The 22,922-nt window shown below is 40.9% G+C and overlaps 1 protein-coding gene across 3 annotated transcripts in view; it reads right to left on the reverse strand.

Moving 5' to 3' along the window:
- Positions 1-22,922, reverse strand: part of LOC110501865 (parathyroid hormone 2 receptor-like) — a 73,430-nt gene that overhangs the window by 23,717 nt on the left and 26,791 nt on the right. For all 3 annotated transcript variants that reach the window (XM_090216179.1, XM_090216178.1, XM_090216177.1), the window contains 3 exons: positions 21,538-21,721; positions 14,664-14,817; positions 1,395-1,455 (listed from right to left, as the gene is read on the reverse strand). In XM_090216179.1, coding sequence (XP_090072305.1) covers positions 1,395-1,455; positions 14,664-14,817; positions 21,538-21,721 — 399 coding nt within the window. The remainder of the gene's footprint in view (positions 1-1,394; positions 1,456-14,663; positions 14,818-21,537; positions 21,722-22,922) is intronic.

Consider the following 22,922-nt stretch of genomic DNA (forward strand, 5'->3'; position numbering starts at 1 on the left):
AGACCAGAGAATCTTGTTTCTCATGGTCTGAGACTCTTTAGAGGGCTGTCGTGTGCCTTTAACTGAGGAGTGGCTTCTGTCTTGCCACTCTACCATAAAGGTGGTGGAGTGCTGCAGAGATGGTTGTCCTTCTGGAAGTTTCTCCCATCTCCACAGAGGAACTCTAGAGCTCTGTCAGAGTGACCATTGGATTCATGGTCACCTCCCTGACCAAGGCCCTTCTCAACCGATTGTTCAGTTCGGCCGTGCGGCCAGCTCTAGGAAGAGCCTTGGGGGTTCCAAACTTCTTTCATTTAAGAATGATGGAGACCACTGTGTTTTTGGGGACCTTCAATGCTGCAGACATTTTTTGGTACCCTTTCCCAGATCTGTGCCTCGACACAATCCTGTCTCGGAGCTCTACGGACAATTCCTTTGACCTCATGGCTTGTTTTATGCTCGGACATGCACTGTCAACTGTGGGACCTTGTATAGACAGGTGTGCACCTTCCAAATCATGTCCAATCAATTGAATTTACCACAGGTGGACTCCAATCAAGTTGTAGAAACATCTCAAGGATGATCAATGGAAACAGGATGCACCTGAGCTCAATTTCAAGTCTCATAGCAAAGGGTCTGAATAAATAAGTAAATAAGGAATTTCTGTTTAATATGTTTAATACATTTGCAAAACATTTGCAACATTTGCAAAAATTCAAAAATGTGTTTTTGTTTTGTCATTATGGGCTATTGTGTGTAGATTTCTGAGGATTTTAATTTTAAAAAAAAATCTATTTTAGAGTAAGGCTGTAATGTAATAAATTGTGGAAAAAGTCAAGTGGTCTGAACACTGTACATCATAAAATCAACAGTCTTTTGATTCATCCAAAAAATGATGCTGGTACAAATGCTCAGACCGATACAGTATAATGATCTAATAAGCTATGAAACGGAGGTAGCTTAAATCTATTCACTATGGCTATGTTATTTTAAATTGCTTTATGTAGAAATATGTGAGTAAAGTAAAGTAGAGGTAAAGAAACACATGCGCAGAGCGTGATCCGCACAGGGGCATCGGGATCTTTAGTTTGGAGAAAAAAAGTCCAGGAAAAATTTGATCCGCAGTCACGGCATAATTTAAATGTATTCATGATGTTGAATAGCTTAATGTTTTGAATCCCAATTAACTGGAGGAGGAGAGATGGTGCTCTTGATACGGTCATTCTACATAAATCCATATTTATACAGAGCATAATTATGAAGAGCAGGGGGGTGATAAAGGAGGCATGACAAGGTCCTTGAGAGGTCCATAGCTGGAGGATTCCATCTGGTGGTGAGCAGATAATTGGGGATAGCTATTAGATATTTATACATAAAGCATCTGCATATTGAATGTGGACTAGGTTCTCACTCACCTTCCGTCTGCTAATGTTGCCCGGACAACTGCCCATGCTGCCACGAACAGAGCTGGAACACCTGGAATTAGAATGATGAAAAGAACAGCAGCTTCCTACAAATGTTCTAAACACTAATTAAATAGAGCACCAGGGCCCTAACATAACGAAATTACTTAATTGCTTGTTTTCTATTGAATTTGTGTTATTCCTTTTTTCATAACTATGTTGTTGCATTTTTCTGTTCCTATGTAACAGCTCACTAATAACAGCTGCAATAGCACAGGAACAGGCTAGTTAGACAAAAAAATGAGTTGTTCAATCCAGAAATAGCTCTCTGAGACAGCATGAACTTTGAATACAGGATAATTGAGTGGGTTGATTTCGTTTTGCTAAAATGTGTTTTTAAGAGTCAGCTAGCTACAAAGCAGGAAGTTGTGAATTGTAATCAACAGACGTGGCTCTCTCCCCGTTAGAGCTGAAAAATATGAGTGAGGACAACTCAACTCCAAACTCGGGGTGTGGTGTCAGGAAAACAACCTCAGGAGGCTAAAGAAATTTGGCTTGTCACCTAAAACCCTCACAAACTTCTACAGATGCACAATCGAGAGCATCCTGTCGGGCTGTATCACAGCCTGGTACGGCAACTGTACCACCCTCAAACGCAAGGCTCTCCAGAAGGTAGTGCGGTCTGCACAACGCATCAACGCGGACAAACTACCTGCCCTCCAGGACACTTATGTCACAGGAAGGCCAAAAATAGCAACGACCTGAGCCACTGCCTGTTCACCCCGATATCGTCCAGAAGGCGACGTCAGTACAGGTGCATCAAAGCTGGGATGGAAAGACTGAAAAACAGCTTCTATCTCAAGGTCATCAGACTGTTAAACCGCCATCACTAACATAGAGAGGCTGCTGCCAACATACAGACTCAAATCACTGGCCACTTTAATAAATGGATTTAATAATGTTATCTCTCGTCACTTTAAATAATGCCACTTTAATGATGTTTACATATCCTACATTACTCATCTCATATTTACTGTATATACAGTATTTTAAACAACAATTGTATTTTTTCCTATGCCACACGGCCATCGCGCATCCATACAAATATATGTATTTATTTCACCCCGTTACATTGTCTGTATAAGGTAGTCATTGTGAATGTGTTAGATTATTTGTTAAGTATTACTGCACTGTCGGAACTAGAAGCACAAGCATTTTGTTACACTCGCATAAACATCTGCTAACCATGTGACATTTTTATTTTATTTTATTTGACACCATCACACCTCCTCCTCCATGCTTCATGGTAGGAACCACACATGCTGCGATCACTTACTCTGAGTCTCACAAAGACACAGCTGTTGGAACCAAACATTTCAAGTCAGACCAAAAGGACAGATTTCCACCGGCCTAATGTCCATTGCTCGTGTTTCTTGGCCCAATCAAGTGTCTTCTTCTTATTGGTGTTCTTTAGTAGTGGTATCTTTGCAGTAATTTGACCATGAAGGCCTGATTCACGCAGTCTCCTCTGAACAGTTGATGTTGAGATGTGTCTGTTACTTAAATTCTGTGAAGAATTTATTTGGGCTACAATCTGAAGTGCAGTTAACTCTAATGAGCTTATCCTCTGCATCAGAGGTAACGCTGGGTCTTCCTTTCCTGTGGCGGTCCTCATGAGAGCCAGTTTCATCATAGAGCTTGATGTTTTTTGCGACTGCACTTGAAGAAACTTTCAAAGTTCTTGAAATGTTCCGTATTGACTGACCTTTATGTCTTAAAGTAATGATGGAGTGTCATTTCTCTTTGCTTGTTTGAGCTGTTTTTACCATAATATGGACTTGGTCTTTTACCAAATAGGGCCATCTTCTGTATACCACCCTACCTTGTCACAACACAACTGATTGGCTTAAACGCATTAAGAAGGAAAGAAATTCCACAAATTAACTTTTAACAAGGCACACCTGTTTACTAAAATGAATTCCAGGTGACTACCTCATGAAGCTGGTTGAGAAAATGCCAAGAGTGCGCAATGCTTTCATCAAGGTAAAGGGTGGCTACTTTGAAGAATCTCAAATATATTTTGATTTGTTTAACAATTTTTTGGTTACTACATGATTCCATATGTGTTATTTCATAGTTTTGATGTCTTCACTATTATTCTATAACGTGGAAAATAGTAAAAATAAAGCAAAACCCTTGAATGATTAGTTGTGTCCAAACTTGTGACTGGTACTGTCACGTTCTGACCTTGATTTCCGTTATTTTGTATTTATTTAGTATGGTCAGGGCGTGAGTTGGGTGGGCAGTCTGTTTGTTTTTCTATGTTTTGGGGCATTTCTTTGTTTCGGCCTAGTATGGTTCTCAATCAGAGGCAGGTGTCATTAGTTGTCTCTGATTGAGAATCATACTTAGGTATCCTGGGTTTCACTGTGTGTTTGTGGGTGATTGTTCCTGTCTCTGTGTTTGTTGTCACAGGATAGGCTGTATAGGTTTTTCACGTTCCGTTTGTTGTTTTGTAGATTTAAGTTATTTCATGTATCGTTCATTTTCCATTAAAGAACATGAGTAACCACCACGCTGCTTTTTGGTCCGCTTCTCCTTCTACAGACGAACGTCGTTACAGGTACTGCATAATATATATATATATATATATATATATTACACACAGTGCCTTGCGAAAGTATTCGGCCCTCTTGAACTTTGCGACCTTTTGCCACATTTCAGGCTTCAAACATAAAGATATAAAACTGTATTTTTTTGTGAAGAATCAACAACAAGTGGGACACAATCATGAAGTGGAACGACATTTATTGGATATTTCAAACTTTTTTAACAAACCAAAAACTGAAAAATTGGGCGTGCAAAATTATTCAGCCCCTTTACTTTCAGTGCAGCAAACTCTATCCAGAAGTTCAGTGAGGATCTCTGAATGATCCAATGTTGACCTAAATGACTAATGATGATAAATACAATCCACCTGTGTGTAATCAAGTCTCCGTATAAATGCCCCTGCACTGTGATAGTCTCAGAGGTCCGTTAAAAGCGCAGAGAGCATCATGAAGAACAAGGAACACACCAGGCAGGTCCGAGATACTGTTGTGAAGAAGTTTAAAGCCGGATTTGGATACAAAAAGATTTCCCAAGCTTAAAACATCCCAAGGAGCACTGTGCAAGCGATAATACTGAAATGGAAGGAGTATCAGACCACTGCAAATCTACCAAGACCTGGCCGTCCCTCTAAACTTTCAGCTCATACAAGGAGAAGACTGATCAGAGATGCAGCCAAGAGGCCCATGATCACTCTGGATGAACTGCAGAGATCTACAGCTGAGGTGGGAGACTCTGTCCATAGGACAACAATCAGTTGTATATTGCACAAATCTGGCCTTTATGGAAGAGTGGCAAGAAGAAAGCCATTTCTTAAAGATATCCATAAAAAGTGTTGTTTAAAGTTTGCCACAAGCCACCTGGGAGACACACCAAACATGTGGAAGAAGGTGCTCTGGTCAGATGAAACCAAAATTGAACTTTTTGGCAACAATGCAAAACGTTATGTTTGGCGTAAAAGCAACACAGCTGAACACACCATACCCACTGTCAAACATGGTGGTGGCAGCATCATGGTTTGGGCCTGCTTTTCTTCAGCAGGGACAGGGAAGATGGTTAAAATTGATGGGAAGATGGATGGAGCCAAATACAGGACCATTCTGGAAGAATGACCAAGACCTGAGACTGGGACGGAGATTTGTCTTCCAACAAGACAATGATCCAAAACATAAAGCAAAATCTACAATGGAATGGTTCAAAAATAAACATATCCAAGTGTTAGAATGGCCAAGTCAAAGTCCAGACCTAAATCCAATCGAGAATCTGTGGAAAGAACTGAAAACTGCTGTTCACAAATGCTCTCCATCCAACCTCACTGAGCTCGAGCTGTTTTGCAAGGAGGAATGGGAAAAAATGTCAGTCTCTCGATGTGCAAAACTGATAGAGACATACCCCAAGCAACTTACAGCTGTAATCGCAGCAAAAGGTAGCGCTACAAAGTATTAACTTAAGGGGGCTGAATCATTTTGCACGCCCAATTTTTCAGTTTTTGATTTGTTAAAAAAGTTTGAAATATCCAATAAATGTCGTTCCACTTCATGATAGTGTCCCACTTGTTGTTGATTCTTCACTAAAAAATACAGTTTTATATCTTTATGTTTGAAGCCTGATATATATATATATACAGTGCATTGCGAAAGTATTCGGCCCCCTTGAACTTTGCGACCTTTTGCAATGTTTGTTGTCCATAAATCATATATTACTGTGATATATACAGTTGAAGTCTGAAGTTTACATACACTAAGGTTGGAGTCATTAAACTCGTTTTTCAACCACTCCACAAATTTCTTGTTAACAAACAAAGTCTGTTTCATCCTTGGGCACAATTTCCAAACGCCTGAAGGGACCACGTTCATCTGTACAAACAATTGTATGCAAGTATAAACACCATGGGACCACAAAGCCGTCATACCACTCAGGTAGGAGACGCATTCTGTCTCCTAGAGATGAACGTAATTTGGTGTGAAAAGTGCAAATCATTCCCAGAACAACACCAAAGAACCTTGTGAAGATGCTGGAGGATCCACAGTAAAATGAGTCCTATATCGACATGAAAGGACGCTCAGCCAGGAAGAAGCCACTGCTCCAAAAACCGCCATAAAAAAACTAGACTACGGTCTGCAACTGCACATGGGGACAAAGATTGTGTTTTTTGGAGAAATGTCCTCTGGTCTGATGAAGCAGAAATAGAACTGTTTGGCCATAATGACAATCGTTACGTTTGGAGGAGAAAAGGGGACGCTTGCAAGCTGAAGAGTACCATCCGAACCGTGAAGCATGGGGGTGGCAGCATCATTTTGTGGGGGTGCTTTGCTGCAGGAGGGGACTGGTGCACTTCACAAAATAGATTATGTGCAATATTGAAGCAACATCTCAAGACATCAGTCAGGAAGTTAAACATTGGTCGGAAATGGGTCTTCCAAATGGACAATGACCCCAAGCATACTTCCAAAGTTGTGGCAAATGGCTTAAGGACAACATAGTCAAGGTATTGGAGAGGCCATCACAAAGCCCTGACCTCAATCCTATAGAAAATGTGTGGGCAGAACTGAAAAAGCGTGTGCGAGCAAGGAGGCCTACAAACCTGACTCAGTTACACCAGCTCTGTCAGGAGGAATGGACCAAAATTCATCCAACTTATTGTGGGAAGCTTGTGGAAGGCTAACCGAAACTCTTGACCCAAGTTAAACAATTTAAAGGCAATGATACCAAATACTAATTGAGTGTATGTAAACTTCTGACCCACTGGGAATGTGATGAAAGAAATAAAAGCAGAAATAAAAAATTCTCTCTACTATTATTATGACTTTTCACATTCTTAAAATAAAGTGGTGATCCTAACTGACCTAACGCAGGGATTTTTTACTAGGATTAAATGTCAGGAATGGTGAAAAACTGAGTTTAAATGTACTTGGCTAAGGTGTATGTAAACTTCCGACTTCAACTGTGTGTATATATATATATATATATATATATATGACTGTGTTTGCGGGTGTAAAACCATTGCACGTAAGGTAGATAACATTTTCAGGGGACAACTTTAATGTTGGTATATTAAATAAGAAAATACATTTGCATGTTTTTTTACTTTAAGCAAGAAAACAAACCACTCTGCTGAATATGACCGTTCCAACATAACAACTTGTTTACTCCGACACCCTCATATTTACTTCACATAAATGTAATTACGTGGTTCTCTGGGTTGACATGGATCGCAGTTGTAATACTCTGTCTCGGCTGAGTGGCTTAACCAAAGAGACAAAATCACATTGATTGACTGTGATAGAAAGGATGGTTTGTGTGTGTGTGTGTGTGTGTGTGTGTGTGTGTGTGTGTGTGTGTGTGTGTGTGTGTGTGTGTGTGTGTGTGTAAGTCTGTGTGTGTGTGTGTGTGTGTGTGTGTGTGTGTGTGTGTGTGTGTGTGTGTGTGTGTGTGTGTGTGTGTGTGTGCGTGTGCGCGTGTGTGTGTGTGTGTGTGTGTGTGTGTGTGTGTGTGTAAGTCTGTGTGTGTAAGTCTGTGTGTGTAAGTCTGTGTGTGTAAGTCTGTGTGTGTAAGTCTGTGTGTAAGTCTGTGTGCCTGTCTGCTTGCCAGCATGCCTGCGTTAGTCAACAAACACCCCACAAAGTTCCCTGGGAGCGTATTTCCAGCTCCTTTCGCCTGAGAAAAGTTGTTATTTTTACATCTACATTTCAAACATCTGTCATGGTCTCTGCTCTCTAACAGGAAGAACACATCAAACGAGAATGGGAGATGAATAAAAACAACATTTACCATAGGAGGGAGGGGAAGTATCAAAACAAACAAGCAAGAGTCACTGTGAGGCCGAGTGGGGAGGAGAAGAGGATGTAAGAGGATTGGGGTAGATGCTATTGATGATTGTTTTCTGAATGTGCCTCTAATACAGTGGCTGTGAGAGGAGACTACTCTAATGCAGTGGCTGTGAGAAGAGACTACTCTAATACAGGGGCTGTGAGAGGAGACTACTCTAATGCAGTGGCTGTGAGAAGAGACTACTCTAATACAGTGGCTGTGAGAAGAGACTACTCTAATACAGTGGCTGTGAGAAGAGACTACTCTAATGTAGTGGCTGTGAGAAGAGACTACTCTAATACAGTGGCTGTGAGAAGAGACTACTCTAATACAGTGGCTGTGAGAAGAGACTACTCTAATACAGTGGCTGTGAGAAGAGACTACTCTAATTCAGTGGCTGTGAGAAGAGACTACTAATACAGTGGCTGTGAGAAGAGACAAATCTTATACATTGGCTGCGAGAAGAGACTACTGATACAGTGGCTGTGAGAAGAGACTACTAATACAGGGGCTGTGAGAAGAGACTACTCTAATACAGTGGCTGTGAGAAGAGACGACTAATACAGTGGCTGTGAGAAGAGACTACTCTAATTCAGTGGCTGTTTATTTATTTTATTTTTTACCTTTATTTAACTAGGCAAGTCAGTTAAGAACAAATTCTTATTTTCAATGACGGCCTGGGAACAGTGGGTTAACTGCCTTTTCAGGGGCAGAACGACAGATTTGTACCTTGTCAGCTCGGGGATTTGAACTTGCAACCTTCCGGCTACCAGCCCAATGCTCTAACCACTAGACTACTGATACAATGACTGTGAGAAGAGACTACTAACACAGTGGCTGTGAGAAGAGACTACTCTAATACAGTGGCTGTGAGAAGAGACTACTGATACAATGACTGTGAGAAGAGACTACTAACACAGTGGCTGTGAGAAGAGACTACTCTAATACAGTGGCTGTGAGAAGAGACTACTGATACAATGACTGTGAGAAGAGACTACTGATACAGTGGCTGTGAGAAGAGACTACTGATACAGTGGCTGTGAGAAGAGACTACTAATACACTGGTTGTGAGAAGAGACTACCCTAATTCAGTGGCTGTGAGAAGAGACTCTTAATACAGTGGCTGTGAGAAGACTACTCTAATACAGTGGCTGTGAGAAGAGACTACTCTAATGCAGTGGCTGTGAGAAGAGACTAAACTAATACAGTGGCTGTGAGAAGAGACTACTCTAATTCAGTGGCTGTGAGAAGAGACTACTCTAATACAGTGGCTGTGAGAAGAGACTACTCTAATGCAGTGGCTGTTAGAAGAGACTACTCTAATTCAGTGGCTGTGAGAAGAGACTACTGATACAATGACTGTGAGAAGAGACTACTGATACAGGGGCTGTGAGAAGAGACTACTGATACAATGGATGTGTGAAGAGACTACTCTAATACAGTGGCTGTGAGAAGAGACTACTCTAATTCAGTGGCTGTGAGAAGAGACTACTCTAATACAGTGGCTGTGAGAAGAGACTACTAATACAGTGGCTGTGAGAAGAGACTACTCTAATTCAGTGGCTGTGAGAAGAGACTACTGATACAATGACTGTGAGAAGAGACTACTAAAACAGTGGCTGTGAGAAGAGACTACTAATACACTGGCTGTGAGAAGAGACTACTCTAATTCAGTGATTGTGAGAAGAGACTCTTAATACAGTGGCTGTGAGAAGACTACTTTAATACAGTGGCTGTGAGAAGAGACTACTCTAATTCAGTGGCTGTTAGAAGACTACTAATACACTGGCTGTGAGAAGAGACTACTAATACACTGGCTGTGAGAAGAGACTACTCTAATACAGTGGCTGTGAGAAGAGACTACTAATACACTGGCTGTGAGAAGAGACTACTCTAATTCAGTGGCTGTGAGAAGAGACTACTGATACAGTGACTGTGAGAATAGACTACTAATACAGTGGCTGTGAGAAGAGACTACTGATACAGTGGCTGTGAGAAGAGACTACTCTAATTCAGTGGCTGTGAGAAGAGACTACTGATACAGTGACTGTGAGAATAGACTACTAATACAGTGGCTGTGAGAAGAGACTACTGATACAGTGGCTGTGAGAAGAGACTACTCTAATACAGTGGCTGTGAGAAGAGACTACTGATACAGGGACTGTGAGAAGAGACTACTCTAATTCAGTGGCTGTGAGAAGAGACTACTCTAATACAGTGGCTGTGAGAAGAGACTACTAATACAGTGGCTGTGAGAAGAGACTACTGATACAGGGGCTGTGAGAAGAGACTACTGATACAATGGCTGTGAGAAGAGACTACTCTAATACAGTGGCTGTGAGAAGAGACTACCGATACAGGGGCTGTGAAAAGAGACTACTGATACAGGGGCTGTGAGAAGAGACTACTGATACAGGGACTGTGAGAAGAGACTACTCTAATTCAGTGGCTGTGAGAAGAGACTACTCTAATACAGTGGCTGTGAGAAGAGACTACTGATACAGGGACTGTGAGAAGAGACTACTCTAATTCAGTGGCTGTGAGAAGAGACTACTCTAATACAGTGGCTGTGAGAAGAGACTACTAATACAGGGGCTGTGAGAAGAGACTACTCTAATACAGTGGCTGTGAGAAGAGACTACCAATACAGGGGCTGTGAGAAGAGACTACTCTAATACAGTGGCTGTGAGAAGAGACTACTGATACAGGGACTGTGAGAAGAGACTACTCTAATTCAGTGGCTGTGAGAAGAGACTACTCTAATACAGTGGCTGTGAGAAGAGACTACTCTAATACAGTGGCTGTGAGAAGAGACTACTGATACAGGGGCTGTGAGAAGAGACTACTGATACAATGGCTGTGAGAAGAGACTACTCTAATACAGTGGCTGTGAGAAGAGACTACCGATACAGGGGCTGTGAAAAGAGACTACTGATACAGGGGCTGTGAGAAGAGACTACTGATACAGTGGCTGTGAGAAGAGACTAATCTAATACAGTGGCTGTGAGAAGAGACTAATCTAATATCAGAGATCAGATCAACAATGAATTCTCCCTGGTGCGGGACTACTGAATAAAAAGAGTGGGAGGAAATATGCTCTACGAAATCACATTCAGCGTGTTATTGAAAAGAGGAGTTATTTCACAAAGCAGGGCATGAGTACAGTGTATGTTTGCTTATGCTCAGCTTGCTTTGTTATATGGTAATGGTAGATTTGTCTATCTGCTGACAGAGTGCTTTGAATTAAGGTGATGGTAGATTTGTTTTCCTGCTGACACAGTGCTTTGAATTAAGGTGATGGTAGATTTGTTTTCCTGCTGACACAGTGCTTTGTAGTACAGTGACGGTAGATTTGTCTACCTGCTCACACAGTGCTTTGCTGTATGGTGATGGTAGATTTGTCTACCTGCTCACACAGTGCTTTGCTGTATGGTGACGGTAGATTTGTCGCCCTGCGGGGACAGTTCTTTGTTGTACGGTGACGGTAGATTTGTCTCCCTGTGGGGACAGTGGCGTACCTTGAGTTTCTATCATGTCACCTGATTAAAGGGGTTAAGAACAGCATTGAAGTGTCCTATAAAGTCTCCTTTTGGGTCGTACAGTTAAGTGGTTTCTAGGATCATGAAAGTAAGGATTACATATTGGCCACAATATCAATGGCTTATTGGGAAACCGTTTTTAAACATCTACCCTGTGGGTCTTCCAGTAAAGGGGTTCCAAGGACAAAAGGAGCATTTGTTTTGGTGAAGAACCAAAGAATGATTTAACACGTTTTTTAAAGAAATATAAATGAATATTAGTTCTTAAAAGAAGAACGAGACAACGTCCAACAAACTTCCCAGTCTCGTATTCAATCAGCAACGTGAGACAGACGGAAAGAGACGTCTCCTCAAGCTCAATAACCGACATCACTGTTGCCACCTGTAGATGCCAGTTCCTTCCCCCACAACACACCTACCGGAGCAACACACCTGAAACCCTGTGGTAGAACCACTATCATGCTGTCTCAATGAACTCTACCCAGTATGGTTTTAGCCCTTAAAATGGAGTCCTTTACACCAATAGAGGAGTTAATGGTAGGTGATCCTATAGTACTGGGGACTCATTTGGAATCTATGGAATGAGTACTTATCATCAGCAGGTGGCAAACACACACACACATTCTTTGCAGGGTTGTTTGATGACTGGACATCATGGTGGGCTGAAGTGTGGTTCAATTAACTCTCTCTGAAGCAGGGGTCCCCAACCTTTTCTTGCATGAGAGCTACTTTTTTATTTTTTATGAATCATGTCATGAGCTACAATTATTTTTGCTAGACATTAAATAGGCACATTATTCTCTTCTCCACTGCAACTCTTCACCGCAGCTCTTTCTCAGGTCCTTCGTGTACTAGAGAAAGTAGTGCAGTATGTTTTATGTCAATATGGTAAAATAATGGTTAATAAACAACTCTAAGATTAAAATTGTTCGTAGAGAAACAATGAAATTGTCCATGTCAATGCTGAAATCACATTTTTGGGGGGTCTGGAAGAACTAACACATTTAGATTTTTGAGTGTAATTTGTCTTTCATTGTGCATCTAGTGCATGTGGAATGTGCTGTCTAATGTGCCAGTCTTTCATGGCAATGTTTGCAAATAACAAATAATAGACAGAAATAATATACTTACTAATGATATACACTACTGGTCAAAAGTTTTACAACACCTACTCATTCTAGGGTTTTTCTTTATTTTTACTATTTTCTACATTGTAGAATAATAGTGAAGACATCATAACTATGAAAAGCATATGGAATCATGTAGTAACCACTCCTTCAAGACTGTTGGAATGGCATTCCAGGTGAAGCTGGTTGAGAGAATGCCAAGAGTGTGAAAAGCTGTCGTCAAGGCAAAGGGTGGCTACTTTGAAGAATCTCAAATATATATATATTTGTTTAACACTTTTTTGGTTACTACATGATCCCATATGTGTTATTTCATAGTTTTGAGTGTACTTCTGTCAGGTAAGCCTACCTTGCAGTTACAATTTAATTGATAAGGTTTGGGGTAAAGTATTTATTTCAAACCACAAGACGGTTATCATATCAAATGGCTACACAAAGAGTGATAGACAAACACGCGGACCACACAGACAGACAGGGGAAATATTGCTGGAAATTAATTGGCAGATATTGTGTTAGGTTTGGCTTTTTAAGCCAATAGTGGCTAACCAGGGGTGGGATTATGTCAATGTTGTGTTGATTACATAGTAGCTGGGAGCTTGCTGTGTCTGATACTTGTGAGATTTGTTAATGACAGTTTGTGGTGGAACATGTGAAAATTGCATGAACTTTCAGAATTGTTTGGAGGCTACTCACATGTGGGTTGCAAGCTACTGGTAGCTTACGATTCACCTGTTAGAGACCCCTGGTCTAAAGCCTGCTGTCGCTGATAAATAGTTTGTGCTGGACAGAGCAGGGGTGTTTCTCATTATGCATACTACCGTGCTCCGAGGGTCGGAGTATGAGTCCAAATCAAAATATACGAAACGGAGCATGGAGGGCACTTTTTGAATAAGTACTCCATTTGTACGTGTTTTGAAGCATGCATCGATGTAAGCTTCAAAGGAAAGTATGCAAAGAAATGACACAACCACTTTAAAAATTATGCACATTTTCTTGAAATTAATGGCGGCCATTATTTGAGCTGAAGGGTGAGAAAATACACCCCACCCTTTGAATTGAAATGTTGCCTATTCACATCTGATATGTTGCTTGACTACAATATTTCATCTTGATACGTTAACAAATACTTGTGTTAATTTTGGCATGGTTGCCTACAATTACCACAGTAGTGTGTGTAGGTCGCAAGCCAATAGTAAGTCAACAGAGCTAACTGGCTAGCTACTAATGTTAGCTAGCCAAACAGCCATGAATAATTGTTAGCTAGCTACCAACGAAGAATTGAAATCTACATAGGATAACATTGGTTTTAGGTCATTTTTTGACAGTTATACTATCTGGTTAGCTACATTATTACGATTCACATATAACTAGCAAATAGTTATGGAGTGTTTATCCTGTTTTGTCTCTGTCAACACTGGCTAGAAAAAGAAAGGTTCAGTAAATGGGTAACTGGCTAGCTAGCTAGCCACAAAGAATTGTTAGCTAGCTACCTAAGAAGAATTTACATCTACTGTACCTTGCATACCATTAGTTTTAGGTAATGTTTGCCTGTTTAACTAGCTAGCTAGACTGTAAGGATTCACATATATCTAGCTGATAATTAAGAAGTAAAATGTTTGCTTTTTGTGTCTCTATTGTTGCCATTGTCCTGACTGGAAGAAGGTTCAGTGAATGGGGAGATGCAACATGAGGTGATACAGGAGGTGGAGTGGGAGGTAATACAGTAGGGGGAGTGCGAGTGCTTCTCAAAAGTAATGTTTTATACATTCTCCACACTCTCGTCCTCACAAGAACGTACTCAAGAGAACGCCCTCGGAGAATGCTCTTGGAGCATGAGAGTGTGGAGCACGGTAGTATGCATATTGAGAAACACCCCAGGTATCAGTGCAATATCATTGTGTACTGGCTGCTAGCACAGCAAACAGGAATGAAAATCTAATTTAGATAACAAACATGTACTTTGGTCACCTTTATAAATCTTGATAGCATTATTACCAAAGCTCTTGATTAAATAAACAACGATTTGGACACTAAATTCATTTTTAGAATGCACACCAACCCAATCCAATCCAATCTCATAAAGGCTGCGGCCCTATGATGACATCACCAGACACAGGTCTCTGTAACCAAATAGTTTTCATCTCAATGAAAATAATATGTAGTGAAATGAAAATGGAAATCTCGACACACACACTCACCCCATCCGATGAGGGTGAAGCCCCACAGGTACTTGGTGTCTGAGAGGAAGGCCATGAAGATGAGGCTGTGGAGGTACAGACCCTCTACCAGGATCCAGTAGTAATTAGTGGCCAGGAAGTAGATGAACAGCAACACTGTCACTTTACACCCAATCTGGAGAGAGAGAGAGCGAGAGAGAGTGAAAGAGAGAGAGAGAGAAAGAAGGGAGAAATGGGGAGAGGAGAGGAGAGAGAGGGGGAAGGGAGAGAAATCAAAAATTGATTAGTATGAAAAAAAGACAATATAGAACCTCGTTAAAGCTTTGGAATTGCCCCAGGGTTTCACTGTCTTTCACAATCATCCTTCCCCCCCAAAAATGATTTATTCTCACAGCAGGTATTTAATCAAAGTCCCTGTTCAAGTTCGCGTCTTTCTAAAGAGGTAAGTGGTTCTGGTTCCAGGGAGGCCAATGCTATCTCAGATGTTGAGAGACAAGCGGGAGGGAGATAGCAGATGCTTTTCATAACTGACGACAAGTAATTATGGGGACGCAACATTCCCATTTCCAGCCTAAGGTCTGTTAAGTGCCAAAGGAAGTTTTAGTCTAAATGGAAATAACAGCATCCAAGAAACACATGTAGACACATCCATCACAGTTTGAGACAACGACTTACAATGTGATATTTCTCTAAATGGCTTCCCTGCCAGCCCACATTTAGTCATGCCAAGCCATTAGAAAAGAAAGAGCCACATTAGTATTGCTCATTGCCAAGCTTTGACTGAGTTTCTTTCTGCACTACTGGCATTGGGGATCTGATTTGTATTTAACAGTCCAGAATCTGAACTACAGGCTACTCCCCTTTGATAATGAACTCTGCATCCCTTTGTGATGCTGAACCAAGATCCTTGTTTACCAACTTTACACTGTGAACTGTAAACTTTACACAGTGTATCTTCAAACTGAGAGAAAAAAAAACTGCAGTGTAAACTTGCGATGACTGTGGTTGATAACCTTATTGGCTATTTACAACACAACAGAGAGCATTGACGTGATGCGAACCTTAGGTCTTAGTGATACTTTTAACTCTCATATTAAAAGGAGCTGCTTTGACCAATTAGATGGTATTATCCATTTGCATTAAGAGACTCATGAAACAATTTACCTTCTGTACACGTTCACACATCAGCATGGGTGTGTATTCGATGTCGTTGAGTAGATCAAATGTGCCAGGGGATTCACAGATGCCTTGACAAGCACTAGTCATATTGATCTTAACTCCATGCTGTAAGATGCCCTCGGGGTGTTTTAATCAGCCTATTAGCTAAACTTGAGTAGATCAACACTACAGCAGCTCAAAGAACAGGAGACTCCATACTGTGTTCAGAAATTAAATAATTATGTCTCTGCCTGGCCGGTTCCCCTCTCTCCACTGGGATTCTCTGCCTCTAACCCTATTACAGGGGCTGGGTCACTGGCTTGCTGGTGTTCTTCCATGCCGTCCCTAGGAGGGGTGCGTCACTTGAGTGGGCTGAGTCACCGACGTGATCTTCCTGTCTGGGTTGGCGCCTCCCCCTTGGGTTGTGCCGTGGCGGAGATCTTTGTGGGCTATACTCTGCCTTGTCTCAGGATGGTAAGTTGGTGGTTGAAGATATCCCTCCAGTGGTGTGGGGGCTGTGCTTTGGCAAAGTGGGTGGGGTTATATCCTTCCTGTTTGGCCCTGTCCGGGGGTATCATCGGATGGGGCCACAGTGTCTCCTGACCCCTCCTGTCTCAGCCTCGAGTATTTATGCTGCTGTAGTTTATGTGTCAGGGGGCTAGGGTCAGTCTGTTATATCTGGAGTACTTATCCTGTCTGAATTTAAGTATGTTCTCTCTAATTCTCTCTTTCTCTCTCTCTCTTGGAGGACCAGAGCCCTAGGACCATGCCTCAGGACTACCTGGCATGATGACTCCTTGCTGTCCCCAGTCCACCGGGTCGTGCTGCTGCTCCAGGTTCAACTGTTCTGCCTGCGGCTATGGAACCCTGACCTGTTCAACGGACGTGCTACCTGTCCCAGACCTGCTGTTTTCAACTCTCTAGAGACAGCAGGAACGGTAGATATACTCTTAATGATTGGCCAACTGACATTTACTCCTGAGGTGCTGACTTGCTGCACCCTCGACAACTACTGTGGTTATTATTATTTGACCCTGCTGGTCATCTATGAACATTTGAACATCTTGGCCATGTTCTGTTATAATCTCCACCCGGCACAGCCAGAAGAGGACTGGCCACCCCTCATAGCCTGGTTCCTCTCTAGGTTTCTTCCTAGGTTTTGGCCTTTCTAGGGAGTTTTTCCTAGCCACCGTGCTTCTACACCTGCATTGCTTGCTGTTTGGGGTTTTAGGTTGGGTTTCTGTACAGCACTTTGAGATATCAGCTGATGTAAGAAGGGCTATATAAATACATTTGATTTGATTTGATATGTCACTAACATGTAAAACAGTTGTTAGGTATGTCACTAACATGTAGAACAGTTGAGACCTATTTCACTAACATGTAGAACAGTTGAGACCTATGTCAGTAACATGTAGAACAATTGAAAGCTATGTCACTAACATGTAGAACAGTTGAAAATTATGCTTTGACACAGCTATTATGTATATGATGTTGAAGAGTAAATGAATGATAAAGATTAAAAAGCGAAGAATATGTATACTATACACACTCACCTACAAATATATATATATATAAACACACTTACATACATATTAACTATATATATGTAAAGTACCAATCAAAAGTTTGGACACCTACTCATTCAAGGGTTTTGCTTTATTTATACAATTTTCTACATTGTAGAATAATAGTGAAGACATCAAAACTATGAAATAACACATATGGAATCATGTAGTAACCAAAAAAGTGTTAAACAAAATACATTTTATATTTGAGATTCTTCAAAGAAGCCACCCTTTGCCTTGATGATAGCTTTGCACACTCTTGGCATTCTCTCAACCAGATTCATTGGGAATGCTTTTCCAACAGTCTTGAAGGAGTTCCCACATATACTGAGCACTTGTTGGCTGCTTTTCCTTCACTCTGGGGTCCAACTCATCCCAAACCATCTCAATGGTCCTTAAGTAAAAAAAGACTTTGATGTACTACATAAGTAGTTTTTTGGGGTACCTGTATTTTATTTTTATTTTACTTCACTACATTCCTAAAGAACATGTTTTACTTTTTACGCCATACATTTTCCTTGACACCCAAAATTACTGGTTACATTTTGAATGGTTAGCGGGACATAAAAATGGTCCAATTCACACACTTATCAAGAGAACATCCCTACTGCCTCTGATCTGACGGACTCACTAAACACATTAAATTATGTTAAATTATGTCTGAGGAATGGAGTGTGCCCCTGTCTATCCATTAATAAAATAAAAACTACAAAATGGCGCCATCTGGTTTGCTTTATATAAGGTATTTAAAATGATATAAAAATGATATCAAATTATATTTTTACTTTTACTCAAGTAGTATTTTATTTTACTGACTTTCACTTGAGTCATTTTCCATTAAGGCACCTTTACTTTTACTCAAGTATGACAATTGGATACTTTTGCCACCACTGGATCCCTCAGTCACCATCTCCCTCTCTTTCTGTGACTGTCTCTCTTACTCCCTTTCTCTTGCTTCTTTTCTCTGTTCCCTCTGTATCTGCTGACAGTGCTACTAGAGATCATGTTATAATATCCAGAAACCCTGAGTTTGAAGCTCTGGCACCTCTTTCATCACCACATTGAGCTATGGGGAATGACGAATTTGCCCCAACGTACTGAAGATCAGTTCGAAGGACATCCTCAGGTTACTCACAACAGCGAAATGCAAGATTAAGATATTTATTGTCTCTGCTCTCCCACTTTGTGTGTCCCACTTTCGGGGTCCCACTGTTATACTGAATACTTATGTAAATTATATTTCCCTTTTTTTTCTTTTTTTCTGCCAACTCTCTCCTTACCAATCTGGTGAACATCGCACATGGCATCTGAAGGAGAATATATATATATATTTTTTGCAACCCATCCAGGAGCCTTGAAGTGAAACACAGGGTATGAAGAGGAGGAAGAGAAGAAGGAAGAGAAGGATCAGGATGAAGACAAGAGGGAGGAGGAAAGAAAACTCACATTTGGAATTTGCTGTAACTAATTGTCTAGATTTAGCTGATTCTGATCATCAGGTCAGTCAGTATGCTTTGACGAACTTCCTACTTTGAAGTCTCACGGGCAGAAGCCCACTCACAATTCAGCCAGAGATTAAATCACACATCTAATTAACTGAAAACATAATCTTATGTCAAGCGGGCTGCAGAATTGCACATTAAATCACTCATAAAACAAAAAGCATACAAGTATTTTTTTAAAAAGATGCACATCCCATGGTAAGAGCCATTGGCACTACTTTTTTGGGACAAGCTCTGAGCAAAAGCACTGTGACCTAAACCATAAAGGTTCAGCTGGTGTCTCGCACCTGAGAGACCAACGACTGTGTAAATACGTCTTGTTCTGTGGCAGCTCTCAGTAAACACGTAACAGACAGCCTTAAGGCTTATGTGTCATCTATATGAGTCAGAAGCATTTACTCTAGTGCCAACATTTACTACAAAGTGTAAATGGGATAATTTTGGTCCTAAAGTCAGTATCATCCAAAATAAAGATTTGCAAGACATAAGGAATCTAGCGTATGTAACAGTTTTCCTTGGGTTGGATTTATTTCAATCCTGCCCACATGCCCACAGCTGTCAGCACCCAAGTAATCATACATTCGGAGCGCAGCTGCATGAAACCTGAACCTGAACGTAATGCAGACTGACTGTGGTACATTTGATTTGACTGGATATTCCTGTTTGGGACCATCAGTAAATTAAGTACATTAATTTACACAATATAGGACAATATTTTCACATTTCCAAATGTAAATAACTTTCCAATACATTTCAAACCAACTATAAATTGTAGAAATCAGAAAAGTATTGAAAGTATTGAAAGCAGAAAAAATATAATTAAAAGATATGCAACATGAAAATGTTTTCAAATTTACACTGTGTAATTTGCTGACGGTCCCTAACTTGCCCCACTGATAGCCTATCCATAGCCAAGCCAACTTTGCCAAGGTAGTACTGTACACAGGCCGGCTGAAGCTACAGTAATTGGAGAATGAAGTTTGCTAGCTTGCAAAACCTAAGCTACTTCCAGATCTGGTTAGACTGTTTCAAATGATCTAGAAAGGTGAGTAACTAACTGTATACCATTTTGGCAGAGTGAATGTACACCCACATCAAAGCACCATTTTTATGCTAGCTGTTCCTGTACACTACCAGTCATTGTGCTAACGCTAGTTAGCGTTGGCTCACGAAACTAACTTCCTTCATACTGGCCAAAACCTCAAACCATCCCTTTAATTTAACCTCTTCCCTTTTAATGTAGTTGTTCACCAGGAACGTTTAGAATGGTTTGTGCTTCTTACTGTACTGTATTTTGTTTTCTGTTTTGCTTTAAAGAGGGGCTAAACTGATCCTCTTAAAGAGGGGCTAAACTGATCCTCGGTTTCAATCCTCCTCATTAGGAAATGCTACTGAGAAAGAGATTTTGGTCTCTGGGTCCAGTATGAAGGAAGTTAGTTTCGTGAGCCAACGCTAACTAGCATTAGCACAATGACTGGTAGTGTACAGGAACAGCTAGCATAGAAATGGTATCCACAAATGGTATCCATCTGACTCTAGTAGATAAAAGGCTTAATTACCAAAATCTCGAACTATACCTTTAAAGTGAAACATTCCAGTATGTATAGCTTTGAACTATTTGAACCAGCTTTCCCTGATAAAAAAAAAAAAAAAAAATGTGTGTGATGCCTGTGAAGCCTATTGCCGCTGGCTAGCAGGCTATAGAGCTAAGCTAGTGCTCCCAGTGGTCTATCCTCCCTCACATGTTCAGTGTGTGTATCTCTGACTATACAGTAATTACAGAGCAGAGGAGGTTGCAGTAGGGGAACAGTCAGACTTACAGAGTTTTTCAGAGCTGGACGAGGGTTGAAATTTAGGTTGATATTGAATGGAAACCACATCCATGTTAGTGAAGACTATAGCCTCGGGTTACTGAGCTCAGCCTGTCTAATGAGCTCTTCCAGTGCATCAGCATGCATGGCTTTGGCTGTGTTTAGACAGGCAGCCCAATTATCATATTTTTTTTCACTAATTGATATTTTGATCAATCAGATCAGCTCTGAAAATGTTCTGATGTGAAAAGTTCTGCTGCGATTGGTCAAAAAAATAAAAAAATAAGGGAGGGTTTGGCCGGGGTAGGCCTTCATTGTAAAAATAAAAATGTGTTCTTAACTGATTTGCCTACTTAAATAAAGGTAAATAAGGGATCAGAGCATGTATAATTATGTGTCCACCACGATGCAAAAGGACGCTTGTCATAAGATGCCTGGAAACAAGAAGCTTGAAACCAGTACCACTCCCGTTACATGGGAAGAACGTGTCAAAACGTGCAAACAGAATCCCAAAAAAGAGAGAGCCTCTCCCATGAGTCATGGAAATCTAATCTGTATTTTTCAAGGGCACATCACAGGGGTGCTGGACCAAAGAAAATGTGTAGAAATGAAGTAGGACCCACACACACAGTTGCATTCACTAACCTAATTAAAGGAGCAATTGTGTCTAATGGAGCAATTGTGTGTGCAGGTCACTGTTTTATTTATTCATGAGTCCTGGAAGAGCAGGGGTTATTGGGATTCTTAGGGAGAAGAAGTGAAGGAGGGGCAGGAGTGAAGGAGTAGCGGCATAGAGAAGTGGAGGAGAGCAAGAGTGGGAGGTGCAGGCAGGAGATGCAGCACTACTACTACTCACATACTGAGAGTTATCCAGCGGAGCCATGGCCACAGTCTTGAAGTTATCCATGAGCACGGCATCAAACTCCTGCAGGCCGGCGCTGGTGTGCACCACCCGGTCTTTGACGAAGATGCTGACAGCTCGGAGCATGAAGGAGACAAACAGGTGGATGTGGATGTAGTTCCTGGTACAGTGGAGACGCCTGACAGGAAACAGAGGCCCAGGAAATGTTAAAATCTCTAATAGCTGAGACACTCTGAAAATATAAACTTCTATAAGCAGCGTGTGGCCGCGTTGTGTTAGCAACCACCTTCTGTATGAGCACTAACACACCCAGCAGGTGGTCGATATTCTGGTCAGAGGCCCGCTGGTTTATCCCATAAGAGTATGTTATAACCATGTTATGACCCCTCTACAGTCTAAGCTCTGTCTAAGCTGGGGGAAGGGAATATGGAATTGTTTTAAGAAGGTCATACCAAGGATCATTTTCCTATTTGATCTTGAATTTTAAAACTCCTTCAAGTATATAAAAAAAAAACACATTGAATAACAAATTCACTACATGGAACAGATAGCCCCGCAATAAAGTTTGTTCTGAAGTGTCTGTCCTATGTCTGAAAGATAACCAAATCAAATAAAAATTGTTTTTTTTAATGATCACATGTACATATTTAGCAGATGTTATTGAGGGTGTAGCGAAATGCTTGTGTTCCTAGCTATAACAGTGCAGTAGTATCTAAAAATGACTCACAACAATACACACAAATCTAAAAGTAAAATAATGGAATTTAAAAAATATATAGTCATTAGATTGAGCAATGTTAGAGTGACTAAAATACAGAAGAATAGAATATACAGTGCCTTGCGAAAGTATTCGGCCCCCTTGAACTTTGCGACCTTTTGCCACATTTCAGGCTTCAAACAAAGATATAAAACTGTATTTTTTTGTGAAGAATCAACAACAAGTGGGACACAATCATGAAGTGGAACGACATTTATTGGATATTTCAAACTTTTTTAACAAATCAAAAACTGAAAAATTGGGCGTGCAAAATTATTCAGCCCCCTTAAGTTAATACTTTGTAGCGCCACCTTTTGCTGCGATTACAGCTGTAAGTCGCTTGGGGTATGTCTCTATCAGTTTTGCACATCGAGAGACTGACATTTTTTCCCATTCCTCCTTGCAAAACAGCTCGAGCTCAGTGAGGTTGGATGGAGAGCATTTGTGAACAGCAGTTTTCAGTTCTTTCCACAGATTCTCGATTGGATTCAGGTCTGGACTTTGACTTGGCCATTCTAACACCTGGATATGTTTATTTTTCAACCATTCCATTGTAGATTTTGCTTTATGTTTTGGATCATTGTCTTGTTGGAAGACAAATCTCCGTCCCAGTCTCAGGTCT

Source organism: Oncorhynchus mykiss, chromosome 22 (genome assembly GCF_057628025.1).
Source record: "Oncorhynchus mykiss isolate SJ-2025 chromosome 22, ASM5762802v1, whole genome shotgun sequence".
Classification (NCBI taxonomy): Eukaryota; Metazoa; Chordata; class Actinopteri; order Salmoniformes; family Salmonidae; genus Oncorhynchus; species Oncorhynchus mykiss.